Source organism: Symphalangus syndactylus, chromosome 9 (assembly GCF_028878055.3).
Source record: "Symphalangus syndactylus isolate Jambi chromosome 9, NHGRI_mSymSyn1-v2.1_pri, whole genome shotgun sequence".
NCBI classification, from domain to species: Eukaryota; Metazoa; Chordata; class Mammalia; order Primates; family Hylobatidae; genus Symphalangus; species Symphalangus syndactylus.
In genome coordinates, this window is record NC_072431.2 from 41,339,169 (window position 1) to 41,357,269 (window position 18,101).

Here is an 18,101-nt window from a genome sequence, read left to right on the forward strand (position 1 = left end):
AGGAACTTTTGTTGGTTTGTTCACTGTTGTATCCCCAGTACTGAGTACATTAAATGTTTAATACATATTTATTGAATGAATAAATTAATAAATGCCTATGGATCTATTGGGCTTTAGATGCTAATGGCTGATGTATTTGGTGACTGGAAGGTATTATGAAGTTAAATCTCCATTAAAGTTTCTTTCTCATCCATCCACAAATATGAATGTTACTATGGCAGCTCACCATAGTAAGTAAACAAGTAAACAAGTAGATAAATTCATAAGCAAACCATATATCAGCACTTCCTCTGAGCCCAGCACTCGGTCTCACACCTGTACTGACAGGAGACAGTGAGGACCTGAGGGCTCACTCTGCTGTAGTGAGTATCTGCCCCTAAGAGGGTTTCAGTCCATAAAAAATGCTTTCGATATATAGCAGTTTCCAAAGATAAAGCTGACATCATACTTATCTGACTTTGTACATTTCTTTCTCCTAGATTTGCATACAATCAAAGGGAACAGCCACGGGATGCCGTGTATGTTTCCCTTCCAGTATAACCATCAGTGGCATCATGAATGTACCCGTGAAGGTCGGGAAGATGACTTACTGTGGTGTGCCACGACAAGCCGTTATGAAAGAGATGAAAAGTGGGGATTTTGCCCTGATCCCAGTAAGAATACATTTTGTCTTCTCTATATGTCATGAATGAATCAAAGATGATTAGAAAGTTATCTGTATCTAAACAAAAGCACTGGGATTGATATATTGAAGTCTGAATAAGTACCCTGATGCTGTTAATACAGATTTTGATTTGGGGTTTGTTTTTGCCTTGAAAAGACAATTCTAATATATATTCTTTTTGCCGTACATTCAAGAGATGTTAATTAGCCATTCTTCATTAAGCTCAGTGCATAATGATGTTTTAACCAGAATCAAATTATAATACTCTGCGATCTCATTGATCCCAGCTTCTTGGCTCGATACTTCAAAACAAACCTGATTGCATATAAAGCCCAGCTAGCCTTTCAATCCACTGTCTCTTATGAGCTGCTTTAATTTCTCCACATCCAGGCTGCTTGTCTTGCTCATTGTCAAGTCCAGGCACCAGCTGGCCCCTTGATGATCTTTCTAAAATCGCAATTGCCCTCATTATTTCTTGACAGTGGATTCTCGTCTTGACTCCCTTTCCTTACTATTTACCTTCTGGCTATAACCTCATTTTTTTTCTTTTCTGAACTTGATTTTCAAAGTTCAATGGCAGCAGCAATATTCTAACTTTTTTTTTCAGTTAGTGCCTTATTATTTCATTTTATTTTTATTTAGCTAAAAAGTTTCCAGTTGTTCCCAAGTTTTAGAGAATATTTATATATGCCTCCTACTTTCTATATTGAATTTCCTTTCCCCTGGTTTCTGTGAGTCAGAGAGTACAGCTTTTACAGTCTTCATCTCCCATGCCTGCCTCCTCTCTGCACATATAAAATGCAACAAATAAATTTGAAGCAAAAGCAAATTGAAGAGATTAACTCCAAAGAATCTGATTTATAAAGTATCTGTAGAATTGTTTGCTAATCCAAGAGCTAGTATGGCCTAGTAAATAAGAAAGAGCATAAGCTTTGAGATAATCAGACAGGCCAAGATTGGAGTCCTGCTTCCTCCCAACAATGAAATTTTGGGACGCTCTCTCCATCTCTCTGAGTCTCAGTTTCCTCAGCCATAAAATGTAGATAATAGCAGTACCTATTAGGATTATTGTGCAATTCAATTAGATGAGGCATTCAAGGCACTTTTCATAATATCTGGTACACAGTAAGTACTCACAAGGGTTAACCATTGCGGTCAGAAGCAGCAGCAACAATAGCAGCAGCAGCATCAAACCCAATTTATCTTTTCAGCATACACTTCTGAATCCATGATTTCTCCTCTCTGTTGTCAGTCAACAAGCACTAAGCTACGCATAGTGGTGAATGCCAAGAGTTTTAGGACTTAGGATCTTCCCTTTAAGGAACTTGGCATCTAGAGAGAAGACAGGTTTGCTGTATGCCAGAAAATGCAGGCTATATTTGAGACAATGCCCTAGAATCACCTGGGAGATAGTTTAAATGCATATCCTGGCCCATCTTCCAGAGATGCGGTGGGTGCAGTATGTAAAACTCAAGCATCTGCATTTTTGAAAAGTGCCCCAGGTGACCCTGGTGCAGATAATTCATCATCAAGCAACTAATAATATAGAGATAATTCTATGCAATATGCATCTATATACAGGGATAATATCAATACATTTAACAGCCAATTTGGTATGGGCTATTGGTCAATCACGGTGGAGACCTTAGTGTGGGGGTTGGGAATTCCAGAGGCTCTCTGCTGATATTAACCCCTTAGCTTCTACAATGTGGGGGTTGGGTGCAGGGAAGCCTGGGTTAGCAGGGGTAATAGAGAAGCTCAGAACAGTGGCTATTCACCAACCAGCATGAAAGCATTTTATTATTTTATAACTGTCAGATCACCAGCCTTCTCTATTTGAATCTAAATGTGTGCATGTAGGTGTGTATGCATGTAATCTCAACACTCCTTGGATTTCTGAAACAGACGTCATATTATTTTTATTATTGTCATATTATTTGCATCATCTCTTCTCTTTCCTTTTCCATCCCCAATAGAGGTCGTTATTAAAACCAAATAAATGAACCAATACTAATAAAGTTAACACATACTTCACATGGCTCTAATACTAGGGACTTAAAAAAAAAAAAAAACTACAGCATTCTCCTTAAGGTTCTGAAAAGAACCCTGCCACCATCCTCTGTTGCTTATAGCCAATGACAGTTTCCCAGTGGAAGCCTGGGTTCAGTGGTGCTCCAGGCTTTTCATTCCCCAGACTATCTATTTGTTCAGCCTCCTGCGGCTCAGAAGCTTCCTCTGCCTGACAGCCTGCCAGATTCCAGCCCTCCTGACCTTTACCACAACCAGCAGAGAGCATGTTTATTTGTTCAGTGCCAGTTTTCTTCCTTTCTTGTTACTTTTGGCTCCCAGTAGCCAATATAACTCAAAATGATGTGTCAGAGATTGAAACCTGAGCAAGCTGAGGGCTCTTTCCAGGGGGTCAACAAGTGGATAGGACAGAGAAGAGTGAGTGGAATAAAGTAAAGGTCTGTACTGCTGTATCTCATCCTTCTTATGTGGGAGTTTTTTTAAACTATCTCAACGTAAAATGATGCTACCTTTTTTTTAAAAAAAAAAGTTGATTGTAAATGAGCAAAATTTAAATGCAGTATTCATAAACACGTACACAAATATACTAGTGGTGAAGGATGTAATAAAACATCTTCAGCAATAAGGATGACATACAGGAATCTCTCTGGGTTTGTTTAGAGGCAATTATGGGCCATTCTGGTCTCTCTTGGTTGTGTGCCTTACAGAGCTGCAGAATCACAGTTAATTTGAGATATTTTTATATGCCAACCTGTGAAATGATATGATTGCCATTGAACCTTATTTTTATATAATTCTGATCAGTCGCTCGAGTGATATAATAGCCAGATTTAGGCTGGGCGCAGTGGCTCACACCTGTAATCCCAGCACTTTGGGAGGCCGAAGCAGGCAGATCACCTGAGGTCAGGAGTTCGAGACCAGCATGGCCAACATGGTGAAATCCCATCTCTACTAAAAATACAAAATTAGCTGGGCATGGTGGTGGGCACCTGTAATCCCAGCTACTTAGGAGGCTAAGGCAGAAGAATGGCTTGAACCCAGGAAGTGGAGGTTGCAGTGAGCCAAGATCACACCACTGCACTACAGCCTGGTGACAGAGCAAGACTCTGTCGCCGCCCGCCAGCAGCCCCCGCCGCCCCCCGCAAAAAAGAAAAACAAGCAGATGATACAACAAAGATATGGCTGCACTCTCCTGAGCCCTCAACATGGATCAGCAATGCTATATGTTTCTGTCATGCAGCTCTCACACCCCACAATGACCCTGCCAACCTCTCTATTCTCCTCTAACTTCTAACCCTAACTTCCAGTCTCCTTTCTGATTCTCATTAGGTGACCTCAGTTCCTACCTCATAATGGCAAAAAGATCCATCAGACAGGCAGTTTGGCAACTTCCTTCTCCCTCACCTTTAAGCCTACCTGCGTCTGTGCCCATCTTTATTTCCTCCCTTCTATGCATGAGGCTGATGTTCCTCCTCCTACATGGGCCAAGTCTCCCCACCTGGGCTCTGGAGCGCCCCATCCAGCCTTCTCCAGCCTGTATCTCAGTTGTTCTCAATGTGTGGTCCCTGTTCCAGCAGCGTTGGAATTCCCTGGGAGCTTGCTAGAAACGCAAAGTAGCAATCACACCCTAGACTATCATATCAGAAATTCTAGAAGTGCAGCCCAGCAATCTGTGTTTTAACAAACTTCTAGGTGATTCCAGTGCACACCTCTGGGTGCTTCTTTGCTGGGCCCTTTTCCTTAGCAGTTAGACCTGTGCGAGTCTTAAAATAACATCTTAAAAATAATGCAATTCTTTCACCCCCATTTCTGCCTCCTGAAAACACCTCTCTCTGTCATCCTCTACGTAAAGAGAATTCACAAAAGAATTGTCTATACCTTCTTCAGGGCGCTGTCTCCTCTTGACTTCTACAACAATGCATGCCTGACCTTGACCTCCATTTCCACATACCTTTCATCCATTTATTCATTTAACAAACATGTATTGAACACCTACTATGTGCCAGGGACTTCTCTGGCTCCTGGGGTTATAACCATGAATGTGAAATATGAAAGTCATAGTGCCTGCCCTGATGAAATTCACATTCAAGTATAATACCCAAATTAATACATAATTACAGTTTGTCATAAGTTCTACCTTAAGAAAATACAGTATTATAAGTGAGAAACCAAAGTTAAAAATTGGGAGTCATGGAAGGTTTTCCTGAGGAAGTTGGATTTGAACTCTAGCCCAAGAGATGAGTAGAAGTTGTCAAAATGGAAAGTGGAGAAATGAGATATTCACACGGAGATGCATGATGCAGCCATGTGTAAAGGAAGGGGAGAGGGAGTGGTCAGCATGGGATGCAGGCAATAAAGGGGGTATATGGTTTAAATAGAACTAAAAAATAATAATAAAACCAAGTAAAAAAGAGCATGCTTTTGATTCACCATGCACATGCTCTAACAATTCCAAACAATTTCAGTGATAAAATACACCCACCTGTCCAGGCTGACTGCTCCTCCACCCCCAGCCCTCAGCATGTCACTGGCCAAATATCTGAAGATTTTGAGGGGGGAAAGAGGTTATTGCCATCTAAGAAAGACAATGTGGCAAGAGGACAGTGATTGAAGGAGAGAGAAACAAGACACTCTGAAAGGGCAGACAGAGTCCATGAGTGTCATAAAGGTAAGGACTTACCTAATTCTAAGTGCAAAAGAAAGCTATCAAAGGGTTTTAAGCAGGGGAGTGATGATCTAAAAAAGAAATATTTAAGGATTACTCTGGCTCCATTATACTGAATGACTTGGAAGGGAGCAAAAGGCAAATCCTGGAGACCAGGTAGAAGGCTAGAGCAATAGTCTGGGCCAGGAGTAGTGGTGGCTTCAGTTAGGTGTCAGCAAGGGGATTGGAGAAATGTGGATGTATTGAACATCTAATTTGTAGATAAACTGAACAGGACCTGGTTGTCAGGAGCTTAGCTGGGCTGGAAACAGCTGAGCAGTCAGGTGTTGGAGTAGCTGATTAAAGCAACAAGCCAAAAATGAAGGTGTTAAGCTGTTGATCACTCACTACGGTGGTATAACGAAGAGACTAAAAGAAGAATTCGCCGTCTCCCCCTGTTCCATTTTTCCCCAGGGAACAGCACAGCCATCGAGGGTCAGTGGATCAGCACAGACATTGAGTTCAGCTCAGCTCACCGTTGAGAGAACCCTAAACAACAACAACAAAGCCTTTTCAGTTGTATAGATTCTGGGTTTGGGGTAAGGTGAGGGGAAGAGCTAGGAGTCGAAAAGTACTGAGCACTGAGTCAGAGTGGGAAAAAAGTGTCTTCAAGATTCCCCTCCTTCCCACTCCATCCCAGCCTCAGCAGAGGCACCTGAAGAGGACCTTGGCCCAAGGCCTCACATAGAAAGAGACCTAGGAATGGAAGGCACGTGTGCCAGAAATGCAAATAACACAGAGCACGATGGGCCTGAGGGTCCTGAACCCTTAACTACGACTCTCTTTAGAAACTACAGTGTGCCAGCTCAGCACCAAGTCTGGGGTAGGGGCAGCTTTACCCCATGAGGCCTGCCAGGTAGAGCCTTTGTAACTGCCTGTGGTAAGGCCTCAAGAATCACATATAGGTTTTTAACCAGGAGTAGGACTACTCACTCCTAAGAACTTGGAGGCTAGGAGAAAAAGTGAGACATTAATTCAGACTCCATGTTTCTGACATGCATAGCTAAGTTTATGGAGATATACATTTGGAAAAGAAAATTAAATACTGTTCAGGTTGGCACGTTACATGTGAGTCAGTTATGTAGAGATGTGGACTAGGTAGGTAGATGTAATGGTCTCTATGTATTTGGAAGTTACAGGAAATGGACCCATGAGAACAGGCTAGATAGCCATGTGTAGAAAGAATGTGTAGAATAGAAAGGAAGGGGGCTCAGGGCCAAGTATTAAGGCCTCCAACATTTAATTTGAGTAGAGAAGAATAAATCGGCAAGGGAGACTGAAAGGGGGGCAGCCAGGGAGGTATAAGGGTAGCCAGGCATGGGAAGTCAAGAAAAGAGTAAATCAGCACGGAGAGGGAACTCAGCCTGCCAAGCGCTGATGAAGGGCCTTGTTTGATAAAGTCTCAAACTAACAGTTGCTGAATTTGGCAACACGGGGGGTCATTGATGGCCTTAAACAAGATATACATTAATGGCTAGATTCAGTGTATGAGACTAAGTGGGAAATTAGAAGAGGATGAAATACTTCCCAAGTCATTCTACATATGCACTTCAGTTTATTATAAAAGAGGGTAGTTTAGGAGGGAAAAATCACCTATTTATAACACCATGAAAAAGATTTTGATAATCTCTCATCACATAATAGGGGACTCAAAGTTATATATGACACAATTGCTTCCCTAGAGCTCATAATTTGGCAATAGAAGAGATGATATAAAGACAATCAAAGATGTAAAGAATGTAACAATAGGATTCTAGCCCTTAGATTAGAATTTTTCAAGAATAACAAACATACCTGAGACACCAGCCTTTGATCTTCAGAGTTCTCAAGCTGGGGTGACCCTTCAGAGTTGCCCTTTGATGGGATACGGAGGCTAAGTATATCACTACATTGACCAGTCATGGTCTGTCAGCTGCCCTTGGGAAGGGAGAGTGACACTGGGCAAAGAGACTCTTCTGCCAAAACAATCCTTAAAGAGCAGCACATCACCGTGTCTACGACAACATTTTCATTCCATTTGTTACTTACAACCTACAAATGAGATTCATGGAGGGACGTGCAGCCTATCCTAGAGAAGCAGAGAAAGGACTTGTGTCTGCCTGTACAGAAGTACAAATTCTTATACAGGCTGAGTATCCCTTATCCAAAATTCTTGGGCCCAAAAGTGTTTCAGATTTCTGATTTTAGGATATTTGCATATACATAATAAGATTTCTTGGGCATGGAACCCAAGTGTAAACACGGAATTCATTTATGTTCCATATATACATTATACCCATAGCCTGAAGATAATTTTATACAATATTTAAAATAATTTTGTGCATGAAACAAAGTGTTGATCAAAACCCATCACATGAGGTCAGGAGTCGAATTTTCTACTTGTGGCATCATGTCAGCACTAAAAAAATTTTCACCATGTTGCCCAGGCTGGTCTTGAACTCCTGGGCTCAAGCGATCCACCTGCCTCAGCTTCCAAAAGGGCTGGGATCACAGGCCTGAGACACCACACCCAGCCTCTTTCTTTCTCTTTTTGTAGTGATAGGGTCTCTCTTTGTTGACCAGGCTGGTCTCGAACTCCTGACTTCAAGTGATCCTCCCGCTTCAGCCTCCCAAACTACTAGAATTACAGGCATGAGCCACTGTGACTGTCCTAAATGATTCTTATGCATGCAAAACTATGAACACACCCCCACTCCCCCATCATGGTCTCAGCTGTCATGGTGGATGAGTATGGCTGAACTAGTATCTCATAACACGTAGTAGTATATTGTCCTTCTCAGGGAAGGCCTAGGATTTTAACTGAAAACAATCTCTAAGAATTCCATCTCAATGGGGAAATTTCAGCCATCAGGGCAGAATGGTTACTGAAAATTTCCCTTCTCTTTTTCCTTCTTTCTTTTCCTTCCCTTCAGTGTTACTTGGTGATAGCCTTATCTTCTGCCTTCCTTTAATCTTGGATCCTTCTATAAACACATGTATCAGTCAGGAAACTCTATAGGCAACCTTAGATTTATATGTGATTTAAAACCTCTGGAATATGTGTTGCAACCAGACATGAAAATAAACTTTCCACATTTCCCAAGGGGACCATCTAACTAAGTGTTATGAGGGAGAAAAAAAAAACAAACAAAAAAGATTTTTATTGTCAAATAAGTTTGAAGTACACTGAATTAAAAGTAAGCATGTTTCTTTACTACAAAACTTCTCAGAGCTTTGAATACGCTAATGTTCATTGTGAATTTCCCAGAGAACGCTATGCATGCATTGTGTCTCAGATTTTCTAGGGGAGCCTCTTAAAGTTGTCTTACTTTGGGAAACACACTTTGGGAAAGGCCGTCCTAGACTTCGGCTGGTTGCCTGTCAGTCATTTTCAGTCATGCTGCAGTATGGCTCACATTCTCTGCATTCTGACATTCTCTGTCTGAGTTTGATTTCCAGTCATTATTGTGGCTACTTAGTTCACCTTGGAGTTTGATTTTAAATGTTAGCAAAAGCACCCAAACTCAATCTTAATTTTCTGTTATTTCAAAAAAACTTCGGACTTCAGCTTCCCATTTCATACTTTATTAAATATCCTTTTGAGCATACTATGCAATCTTTGGCCGATGTCTTACAAGTGGACCTTGCTTCTATTCCTCTTGGCTGAAAGAACTTTCTTAAACTATAAGTCAGTGTTCCTGTGCTTGATGTTTATTTGAAAACTTGTGTTTACTATTGACTCATATTCCTACTGTATCCTTTTATTTTAGCATTTTGTATTTAGGGAGAAATGCCTTTGAAATAACATTTGTATCTGCTAAAATGAACATTTAAAGTCACAAGTTTTCAATATAAAGTTCTAACTGACAAAAGAACTTAGATCTTATTTTCACAAATACTTCTCTTCCATTTCCTTCTCTTAAAACTCGTTCCTAATATTACTCTGGAAAGGATCATAGCTTCTTCATTGGTGATTTCTTATATTTCCTTAGGTAAATCATGAAAGAATTTAACCATATCTTAGCAATGGGATAACAATGCAGATTTTATCATAAAGACCTAATCAAGAATAGATAAGGCACTGAAGTTTTAGAGATTGCAAGATAGAATAATTCCATTCAGATTTATCTTAGAAATATGTTGCTGTATAGATAAAATAAGACTTGGATGTTTTTAATGGCCATTGTTTCCAGCCTCTGCAGAAGTAGGTTGTGATACTATTTGGGAGAAGGACCTTAATTCACACATTTGCTACCAGTTCAACCTGCTTTCATCTCTTTCTTGGAGCGAGGCACATTTTTCATGCCAGATGCAAGGAGGTGCGCTGTTAAGTATTACAGATGAAACTGAAGAAAATTTCATAAGGGGTAAGTAGGTGAATGATGCACATTGATATTGATACAATAAAAGATGGTTGTTAACTGTTTTCACATATACAAAAATATATTCTGAAAAAAAGTTCTTAAAAAAGATTTTTCTTTTCCTTAATGTGGCCCAAAACTCTCACCCAAAATTTTTCCATGAACCTTGAATGATTCCATTTGGCATCCAGTGATGTCTTTCTTATTTTCTCCTCCTTGGAGAAGAGAATTTGAGGCCACAGCAAGGGACTCAGGAGAGTTGCAGTTCTAACAAGTGGATCAGGAAGATTTCTAAATTTAAGGGCTATTTCTTGCTCTTCTGGAGATCTTAGCCATTCCATTTCCATTAATAAATCATTAAGCATTTTATTAATTAAACAGAATCTTACATATCATTCATCATGTACAGGTACATCATAGGCCTTCTGGTGGGTCCCAAAAACAAAACCTTAAAATTTAGTGGGAAAAGCAAAAGCACATATATGTTAACTAACAGTATAGACAATAATATGTTAAAAGAATTGTGCTGATAAACTAAGACTTATGTTTCACTCATTGCCTAAACTCTCCTCTTACTTCTCCTTTATAGATTAAATGTATTTGTATGTATGTACATATACCTCTTTAAAAACTTGTGGAAACATTAGAAAATATCACAAAATTAGTCACTTTCATTAACAGTTTTTGATGCCAATTTTTTTCAAATTTTATTGCATATGTAGTCCATGTTTATTTTAGAATAATTTGTAAAATTCAGGTATATAGAAAGAAAAACCAATAAAAAAACTTCCCATAGTTCTGTAATCCAGAGATAACTGTGTTTCTCTGCAAAAACATATAAATGTGTACATACACAGTATATATAACAAATGGTATTATATAAAAACATGGCAGCAGCCAGGCACAGTGGCTCACGCCAGTAATCCCAACACTTTGGGAAGCCAGGGCGGCTGGATCAATTGAGGCCAAGAGTTCGAGACCAGCCTGGCCAACATGGCGAAACCCTCTCTCTACTAAAAATACAAAAATTTGCCGGATGTGGTGGTGTGCACCCGTAGTCCCAGCTACTAAGGAGACTGAGGCAGAAGAATGACTTGAACCTGGGAGGTGGAGGATGCAGTGAGCCAAGATCATGCCATTGCACTCCAGCCTGGGTGGCAGAACGAGACTTCATATCAAAATACATAAATACATAAATAAAAAATAAAAATAAATAAAAACATGGCAGCTATTGCACAGTGATACAAGCAAGTGATTTAACCGCCTGCTCAGGTTAGGAGCAGGGAGCCACCTGCCTGGGTTTGAATCCTGCCTCTACCACTTAAGTAGCAAGGCTACTCCAGCAAGTGATTTAACCGCTCTGTGCCTCAATTTCCCCCTCTACCAAGTGGAAATAATAACAATGCAAATTCCTGGTGTGGATTACATATTTTAATACAGGTGAAATCATAGAAAAGTGCCTGGCACACATAACAAACACTCAGTGTGTGTTAACCATTTAACAACAACTATGTACACAGTTTGGTAATCTGGTTACTTTATTTACCTGCATATAATGAACATTTGCCCATATCTGTAAATATAGATCTACATCATAATTTTTAATGGTTACATAGTAGTATAGATTAGTGGTAATATATTAGAGATATTGATAAAACTATTTGCTTTGTTATGTATTTATTTGTTGATATTATAAACCATCCCTGCACAAACCTTTGTGCATACATCCCCAATTATTTCTCTATAAGTTGGCAGAAGTGGGTTCACTGGATGGAAAAGTAAGCACACTTTAAAGCTTTTGTAAGTCGTTAATATCTTCCAGAAGGATCATAAGAAATGAATGAGCAATGTATGCCCACCCTAAAAGTCAGAAATTATTACTGAATTTGATTTGAGTAAGTCATAGTGCAGGAAAATATCAATTTTCAAAATCATTTTAAGCCTGAAATGGTTTTTATATAAAAGTTTACACGCCATTTATGAATTACAATTATCTATCTTAACTGCCAGGATTTCTCATGAGAAGGTCTGGACTTATTCATCAAATTTGAATAACCATTAAAAAAATAAGACATGTCAGGGACTTTGATTTAACTATCTCAGTTCTATAATTAGTCTTTGGGAATTGTTTGGAAAAACAGAAGTCTGTTCATAAAGACAGAAACCTGTTCCAACCAAGGTATTTTTTAATGATGAAAATAGTCTGATGTTTCTTGCTAATTCTGGTGAACATATACTATGGTACGAGGAATTATCTAAGCTGTCATGAATGCCAAGAAATATCCAAAGGAATTTAAATTTGAGTTTCTTATTATATATAGTATTGTGGGCCAGCTTAGTCCTAAAGGTAAATAGATGGTTTTTTGTGCCTTCAGACACAGATTATAAATTGCACAATGATTTTTTATCTGCATTATTAAAACAATTGCACAATGGGTATTCAAAAAAAATTCTAAGATAAGAATAATTAACGTTTTAATATTTTAGCTAGATTTTAAAATATCACTTGGCACTTGCCTGGATGTGAAATGTGAAAATTTCTCCCTGCCCTGTCAATCCATTTCACTTCTTATCATCATAAGACCTGCTAAACGATTCAATCGAATGGTGCTATTGAAAGGAATAATCAAATGGACATTAGAAAGAGATTCCATGTGAATGCCACAGAAACTTGGAAGGGTGAAACCCATGTATAGTATGCTGTTTCTGTTTATTGATTTCTGAGAGTCTCAAAATTATAAAGCACCTTTTTCTCTTTTCTTAAATGGGTTAGGTTCTTTGAGTTTTTCACAATTGTATTGAAATATCTAGTCACTGAGGATGCTGCAGCCTTGTTATATGACTACAATGACCTTCACAACCTGGGTAATCATACAATCTATCATCCAAACTGAGACTCTTTTGATAGTAAAAGGGACTGTGATTAATAATTATTCTGGAAATACCAGCATGAACCATGAGTTTTCCAGGAAGATGGGGGCATACGGTCACCCTGTTTATAACCCTTATCCGTCAGGGTCTTAATCTCAGGCAGGACCCCTGCATCTGACTAAAAATAAATTGGGCTCTGAAGCAGGTGAATTGTAAGCGAACAATGCTCTCCTTTATAGATTAAAGGAGTAAATGGCAACATTTCAAAGCATCACAAAATTGCCACTTTCATTATGTTTCTGACACTAGGTTTTGGTTTTTTCCCCCCAAAATTTTACTGCATAAGTAGTACCTATTTGTTCTGGGATAATCTTTAAAATTTAGATGCACAAAAAGAAAAACTGAAGAAAAATTCCCATAATTCTGTAATTTTGATAACTATGTTTTCCTGCATGTCAGTGCATGTTTTTATTCATAGTATCTATAACAAAAATGGTATTGCATTAAACTGCGAGTTGTAGTGGACTGGTTAAGAGGAGGGGCCACAGAGCCAGCCTGCCATAAAAACTTCTCCCACCTCAAGCTATGGAAGCAGCCTCCAGTTTGCACTGCACACAGCCTTAGGTCCCAACCTGCTAGGGATCCCCTGAGACACTCTGGTCCCTCCTGTTGAGCGGACAACTCATGGTGGCTGTCACACTGTACACCCCTCCCTGATCTACTTCAGCACACCTTTTTACCTTTGAAGATGTGCCTCTGTTCACTTTCTGGGAGTGACCCTGCACACCTCTTCCTCCACCCTATTAAACCTTTAAGTTCATGAGCTCACTCAAGTAAGATGGCCTCAAGTATGCAACCATGCACCCTTGTCTAGATTGACAACCCTGAAAGGCAACCTTTCTGGGTACTTGCATGAAGCATTCACAGTTGAAAAACAGCTGTCAGTGAGCCTGCTCTGTTTCTTAAGATGGTGGGAGCCTGCTTTATCACTCAGAAGCACCACGTGCATTCTGTGCACCTTTCCCATCATTGACTGGGATTAATTTCTGACTCCGTGATCCAGGAATAGGATAACAAGAAAGATGTGTAACACTGGATTTTTTTTTTTTTTAAGCTCCATAATTTTCATTTCAGAGCACATGAGCAGTAAAGCAGTGGAGGTGTGGATGGGCCTCAATCAGCTGGATGAACACGCTGGCTGGCAGTGGTCTGATGGAACGCCGCTCAACTACCTGAATTGGAGCCCAGGTACCCGCAGTGTTTTCTTTGCCTTCGTCACATGGCATCATCCTGCAGCCTTACACAGCAGCATTTCCCACGCACATAGGACATGCTTTTTTGAGAGTAGTTTATAAACATTTTTTAGCCTGACTGAACTCCTTTAAGGCAAGCTTTTCCAAACAAGAAAATAGAGACCAGGAAGATAAGCTTTTTAGCCAAAGTTGCAGGAGGATTTGGGTGCAAGCCAAGATTCCAGTCTGCTGTTTTAAAAATAGCTACAAATTGCAAAATATCTCTCTACTTTAAGGTAATAAAAGTGGGTCTTTTGGAATCTTTCGGAAATCATTTAATTGACATGCCTGGACTGAAACTGCAAAATCATAGATAGCATCTTACAGGATATAACATTTTATAGGATTTACTGTATATGACAAATAGAAAGGCTGTCCCCCGATGCTGAAACCACATTTCAATATATATTACACTAACTGCTTTCGCTTCTAATATTAAACACACTCATTGTATTTTCAGAGGTAAATTTTGAGCCATTTGTTGAAGATCACTGTGGAACATTTAGTTCATTTATGCCAAATGCCTGGAGGAGTCGGGATTGTGAGTCCACCTTGCCATATATATGTAAAATGTATCTGAACCACATTGATCATGAAATAGTTGGTAAGTGTTTTTATTTTAAGTTGTTCTTAGATGTTGTTTACTTGTCCTCAAAATATATGTAAATTTCTCTATTTTTTGCTAATAATTCATAATGTAAACTTAGCTAAATCTAGTTTATATTTATATGAAAAAATGTGTAACTAGACAATATCTAGTTACGTTATGTCAAAGGGACTGATTTTAACAAATGCATTAGGTTTTTACTAAAGACTGAAATAAACTGAGCATAGCAAACATTTTCTTCTTCTCTTTTAAAAAATTTGCACTCTTAGTAATTCTGTATTAGAGAAATAAGATACGTTTCTTTTTCTATTCTAGTTTTGAGTTTATTGTTCCCCTAGAAATTAAACATAATTTAGAAAACAATTTTATATAATTATTTACTTCATTGATTTTCTGCCACACTCTGAATCTCTTTTAGTAGCACACCCTCCTCCCTGAAATCGCATGCAGAACTTTTAAATGGAGCTAATACTTAAATAATATCTAATCACAATCTAGTACCAGAAGTCCAATTATTTCTGTTTTTCAGGTCTATAACCTCTTTTTAGTTTCTCTGAGAATTAATGTCTTAACTCCAAATGTAGAGATAAAAATATAACCATTTTTTAAAGAATCATTACGAAAATAATTAGAAAAAACTCTAGATTTAAAATAATAAGCTGAATTATTTTTAAATATTGTCTCTTAGAATTGGGTTTTAACTTTCATTTTCCTTTAAATAGCTAAGCCTAGAAGTTTTGTAGAATATGGGGTACAAGCTGGGGAAAGAAGCATCTTGTCATTTTTTTTTATGTAGAGATTTTTCCATTATTTCAGGAATTTGCTGAAATTGCTACCACCTGTTATTGTCCTTTTCCCTCCCTCCCTTCTTTCATATTCCTTTCTCCATTCCTTCTCTTTTCATTTTTTCTTTCTTTCTTTCTTATGCCATCTTGCATTCTCTCCTGCCACCCTTCTTTCCTTCTGTTATATTTATCCTTCTGATCTGCTAATTGAGGTCAGAAGACCAGAAATGGGAGTAGTTAAGTTAGCTTGTTTGGATTATTTGCTTTGCTTCAAGTTCAACACATTCGTCTGCGGATTGACTGAAGTCTTGCTTTTGGCGCCCACGCTGGAGTGCAATGGCGTGATCTCGAATCACTGCAACCTCCGCTTCCTGGGTTTAAGCAATTCTGCCTCAACCTCTCAAGTAGCTGGGATTACAGGCACCTGCCACCATGCCCGGCTAATTTTTGTATTTTTAGTAGAGACGGGGTTTCACCATGTTGGCCAGGCTGGTCTCGAACTCCTGACCTGAGGCAATCCACCCACTTCAACCTCCCAAAGTGCTGGGATTATAGGTGTGAGCCACCACGCACAGCCTAAAATTCCAAGTTTTAAAAGGATTTCATGAGTGCTTTTTTAGGCTGAAAACCATTGGGGTCAATGATATACAAAGTTCTAACACTCTTTGGCCATGATTCTCATTGCTGTCAGAGTCCTAGAAACAATTTTAAAAGAATGTTTTGTTTCCCAAATAGCAGTGAAATCATATTTAGTTTAACTAAATTCATTCTTAATGGAGGCACCTCGTTGTGGTTAATAAAATAAGGTAAAAATGCCATCATCAGATTGGGGACAGTCTCGTGAGAAAGGAAAGCCCAAATAAGCATGTGCATCACCACTGCCCTCCAATGTCCAAAACATCATGGCACTGTATTCCTGAAAGCCCCACCTGGAGTCCATATCAGCCCAGAGCAACATCGCGGATACTCAAGACTTATTTTCAAAGTGAAACCTATTTGTCGTCCCCATTTTAAAGGAAGTCATCAGAGTTTTAGGCTCTTTTTCAGCTGGGGATAAATATCTACCTCACCCACGTACTATGTATAAAATCCTTGGAATACCATTTAAATTGTATTCCATAATACTTCTTTTAAATGTAAAAAGGTTTCAAAAATGAACAGCTCTGTTAAATTTTATATCTAGCCCCAACACTCTGCTTTCATTGTGTGTGCTTTGTCAAGTCTCTTTACTTCTTTGGTTTTGTTGTTGTTGCTTGTTTTACTTTGTTACTATTTTTTAAAATAAAATTGACTGTATGTTCAAAGTATACAACATGATGTCATAGGATACGTATATAGACAGTAAAATGGTTATTTTAGTGAAACAAATGAACACATCCATCATCTCACTTACCCATTTCCCCCACTGTGACAAGAGCAACTATAATCTACTCATTTATCAAAAACCCTGAATACACTACATTAACTATAGTCCTCATGCTGTACAGTAGACCTTCAGACTTGTTCATCCTATATATCTGCTACTTGTATCCTTTTTTCTACCTCTGCTCATTTTCTCTCCTTGACTCCTAGTAACCTTTTATCCATTCAGCCATTCTGTGTTTTGATTAGATAATTTAATGCATTTGCATTCAGAGTAATTATTGATAGGTAAAGACTTACTACTGCCATTTTGTTCATTGTTTTCTGCTTGTTTTATAGATTCTTTGTTTCTTTCTTCCTCTCTTATTGTTTACGTTTGTGATTTGGTGATTTTCATGTGTGTGTGGTGCTAAATTTCAATTCCTTTGTCTTTATCAGTTGTGTATCTGCTATAGTTTTTTTTTTGCTTTGTGGTTATCATATGGCTTACATAAAACACAGTTATAATGGACTGTTTTACACTGATAACTGCTTAAATTTAGTTGCATACAATCACTCTAGATTTTTACCCTACCCCCAATCCTTAAAATTTTGATGTCACTATTTACATCTTTTAATATTATGCATTTCTTAATTTATTGTAGCTATAGTTATTTTTATCATTTTGGTTATTTATTTATTTACTTATTTATTTATGTTTTAGAGATGGGGTCTTGCTCTGTTGCCCAGGCTGGAATATGGTGGCATGATCATAGCTTGACCTCCTGGGTTCAAGTAATCCTTCCACCTCAGCCTCCCAAAGTGCTGGGATTATAGCCATGAGCCACTGTGCCCAATCTATTTTTGACAATTTTGACTTTAGTCTTCATACTAGAGTTATAAATGATTTACAGACCACCATTACAGTATTTGAACATTCTGAATTTGACTATATATTTACCTCCAAGGAAGAAGGGGTACTCTGGAGGTTTGGCTCCAGGGAACAGGGCACAGCTGTAATTTGGGAACCAGAACCAGTATGGCACAGTGGCAACTCAAGCTCTAGGAGATGAAGCACCAGGCAGTGGTGGCTCTGGACCCTGGGATGGTGAGACACAGCAGTATCTCCGACTCTGTGAGGTCAGGTTCAGTAGCAGCAAGGACCCAGGAATGGTGGCATATACCTGTGGCTTGTTTCCTGGGGGGCAAGGAGCAGCAAAATGATGAGTCCTCTCCCTGGGAAGGTGGGGTGCCTCAGCAGTTCAGGCTTTGTGGGACTAGTCCAGTTCCAGGAAAGCAGGGTGCTACAGCTGTTTGTGCTGGAGAGCAGGATGTCCCAGCCTTGCCAATGCTGTTTCCCTTGGATGCAGGGTACCACATCAGCCAAGCCCTACGAGGCACAGCTGCTCAGCTCAGCCAAGGCACCCATTCCCCCATGAGATGGGGCTACCTCAGCTTAGGTGCTGGGG

The 18,101-nt window shown here is 39.1% G+C and overlaps 1 protein-coding gene across 2 annotated transcripts in view; it reads left to right on the plus strand.

Moving 5' to 3' along the window:
- The window catches only part of PLA2R1 (phospholipase A2 receptor 1), a 118,677-nt gene that overhangs the window by 19,524 nt on the left and 81,052 nt on the right, over window positions 1–18,101 (plus strand). For both annotated transcript variants that reach the window (XM_055291987.2, XM_063609478.1), the window contains exons 3-6: window positions 480–653; window positions 9,569–9,742; window positions 13,742–13,855; window positions 14,360–14,503. In XM_055291987.2, coding sequence (XP_055147962.1) covers window positions 480–653; window positions 9,569–9,742; window positions 13,742–13,855; window positions 14,360–14,503 — 606 coding nt within the window. The remainder of the gene's footprint in view (window positions 1–479; window positions 654–9,568; window positions 9,743–13,741; window positions 13,856–14,359; window positions 14,504–18,101) is intronic.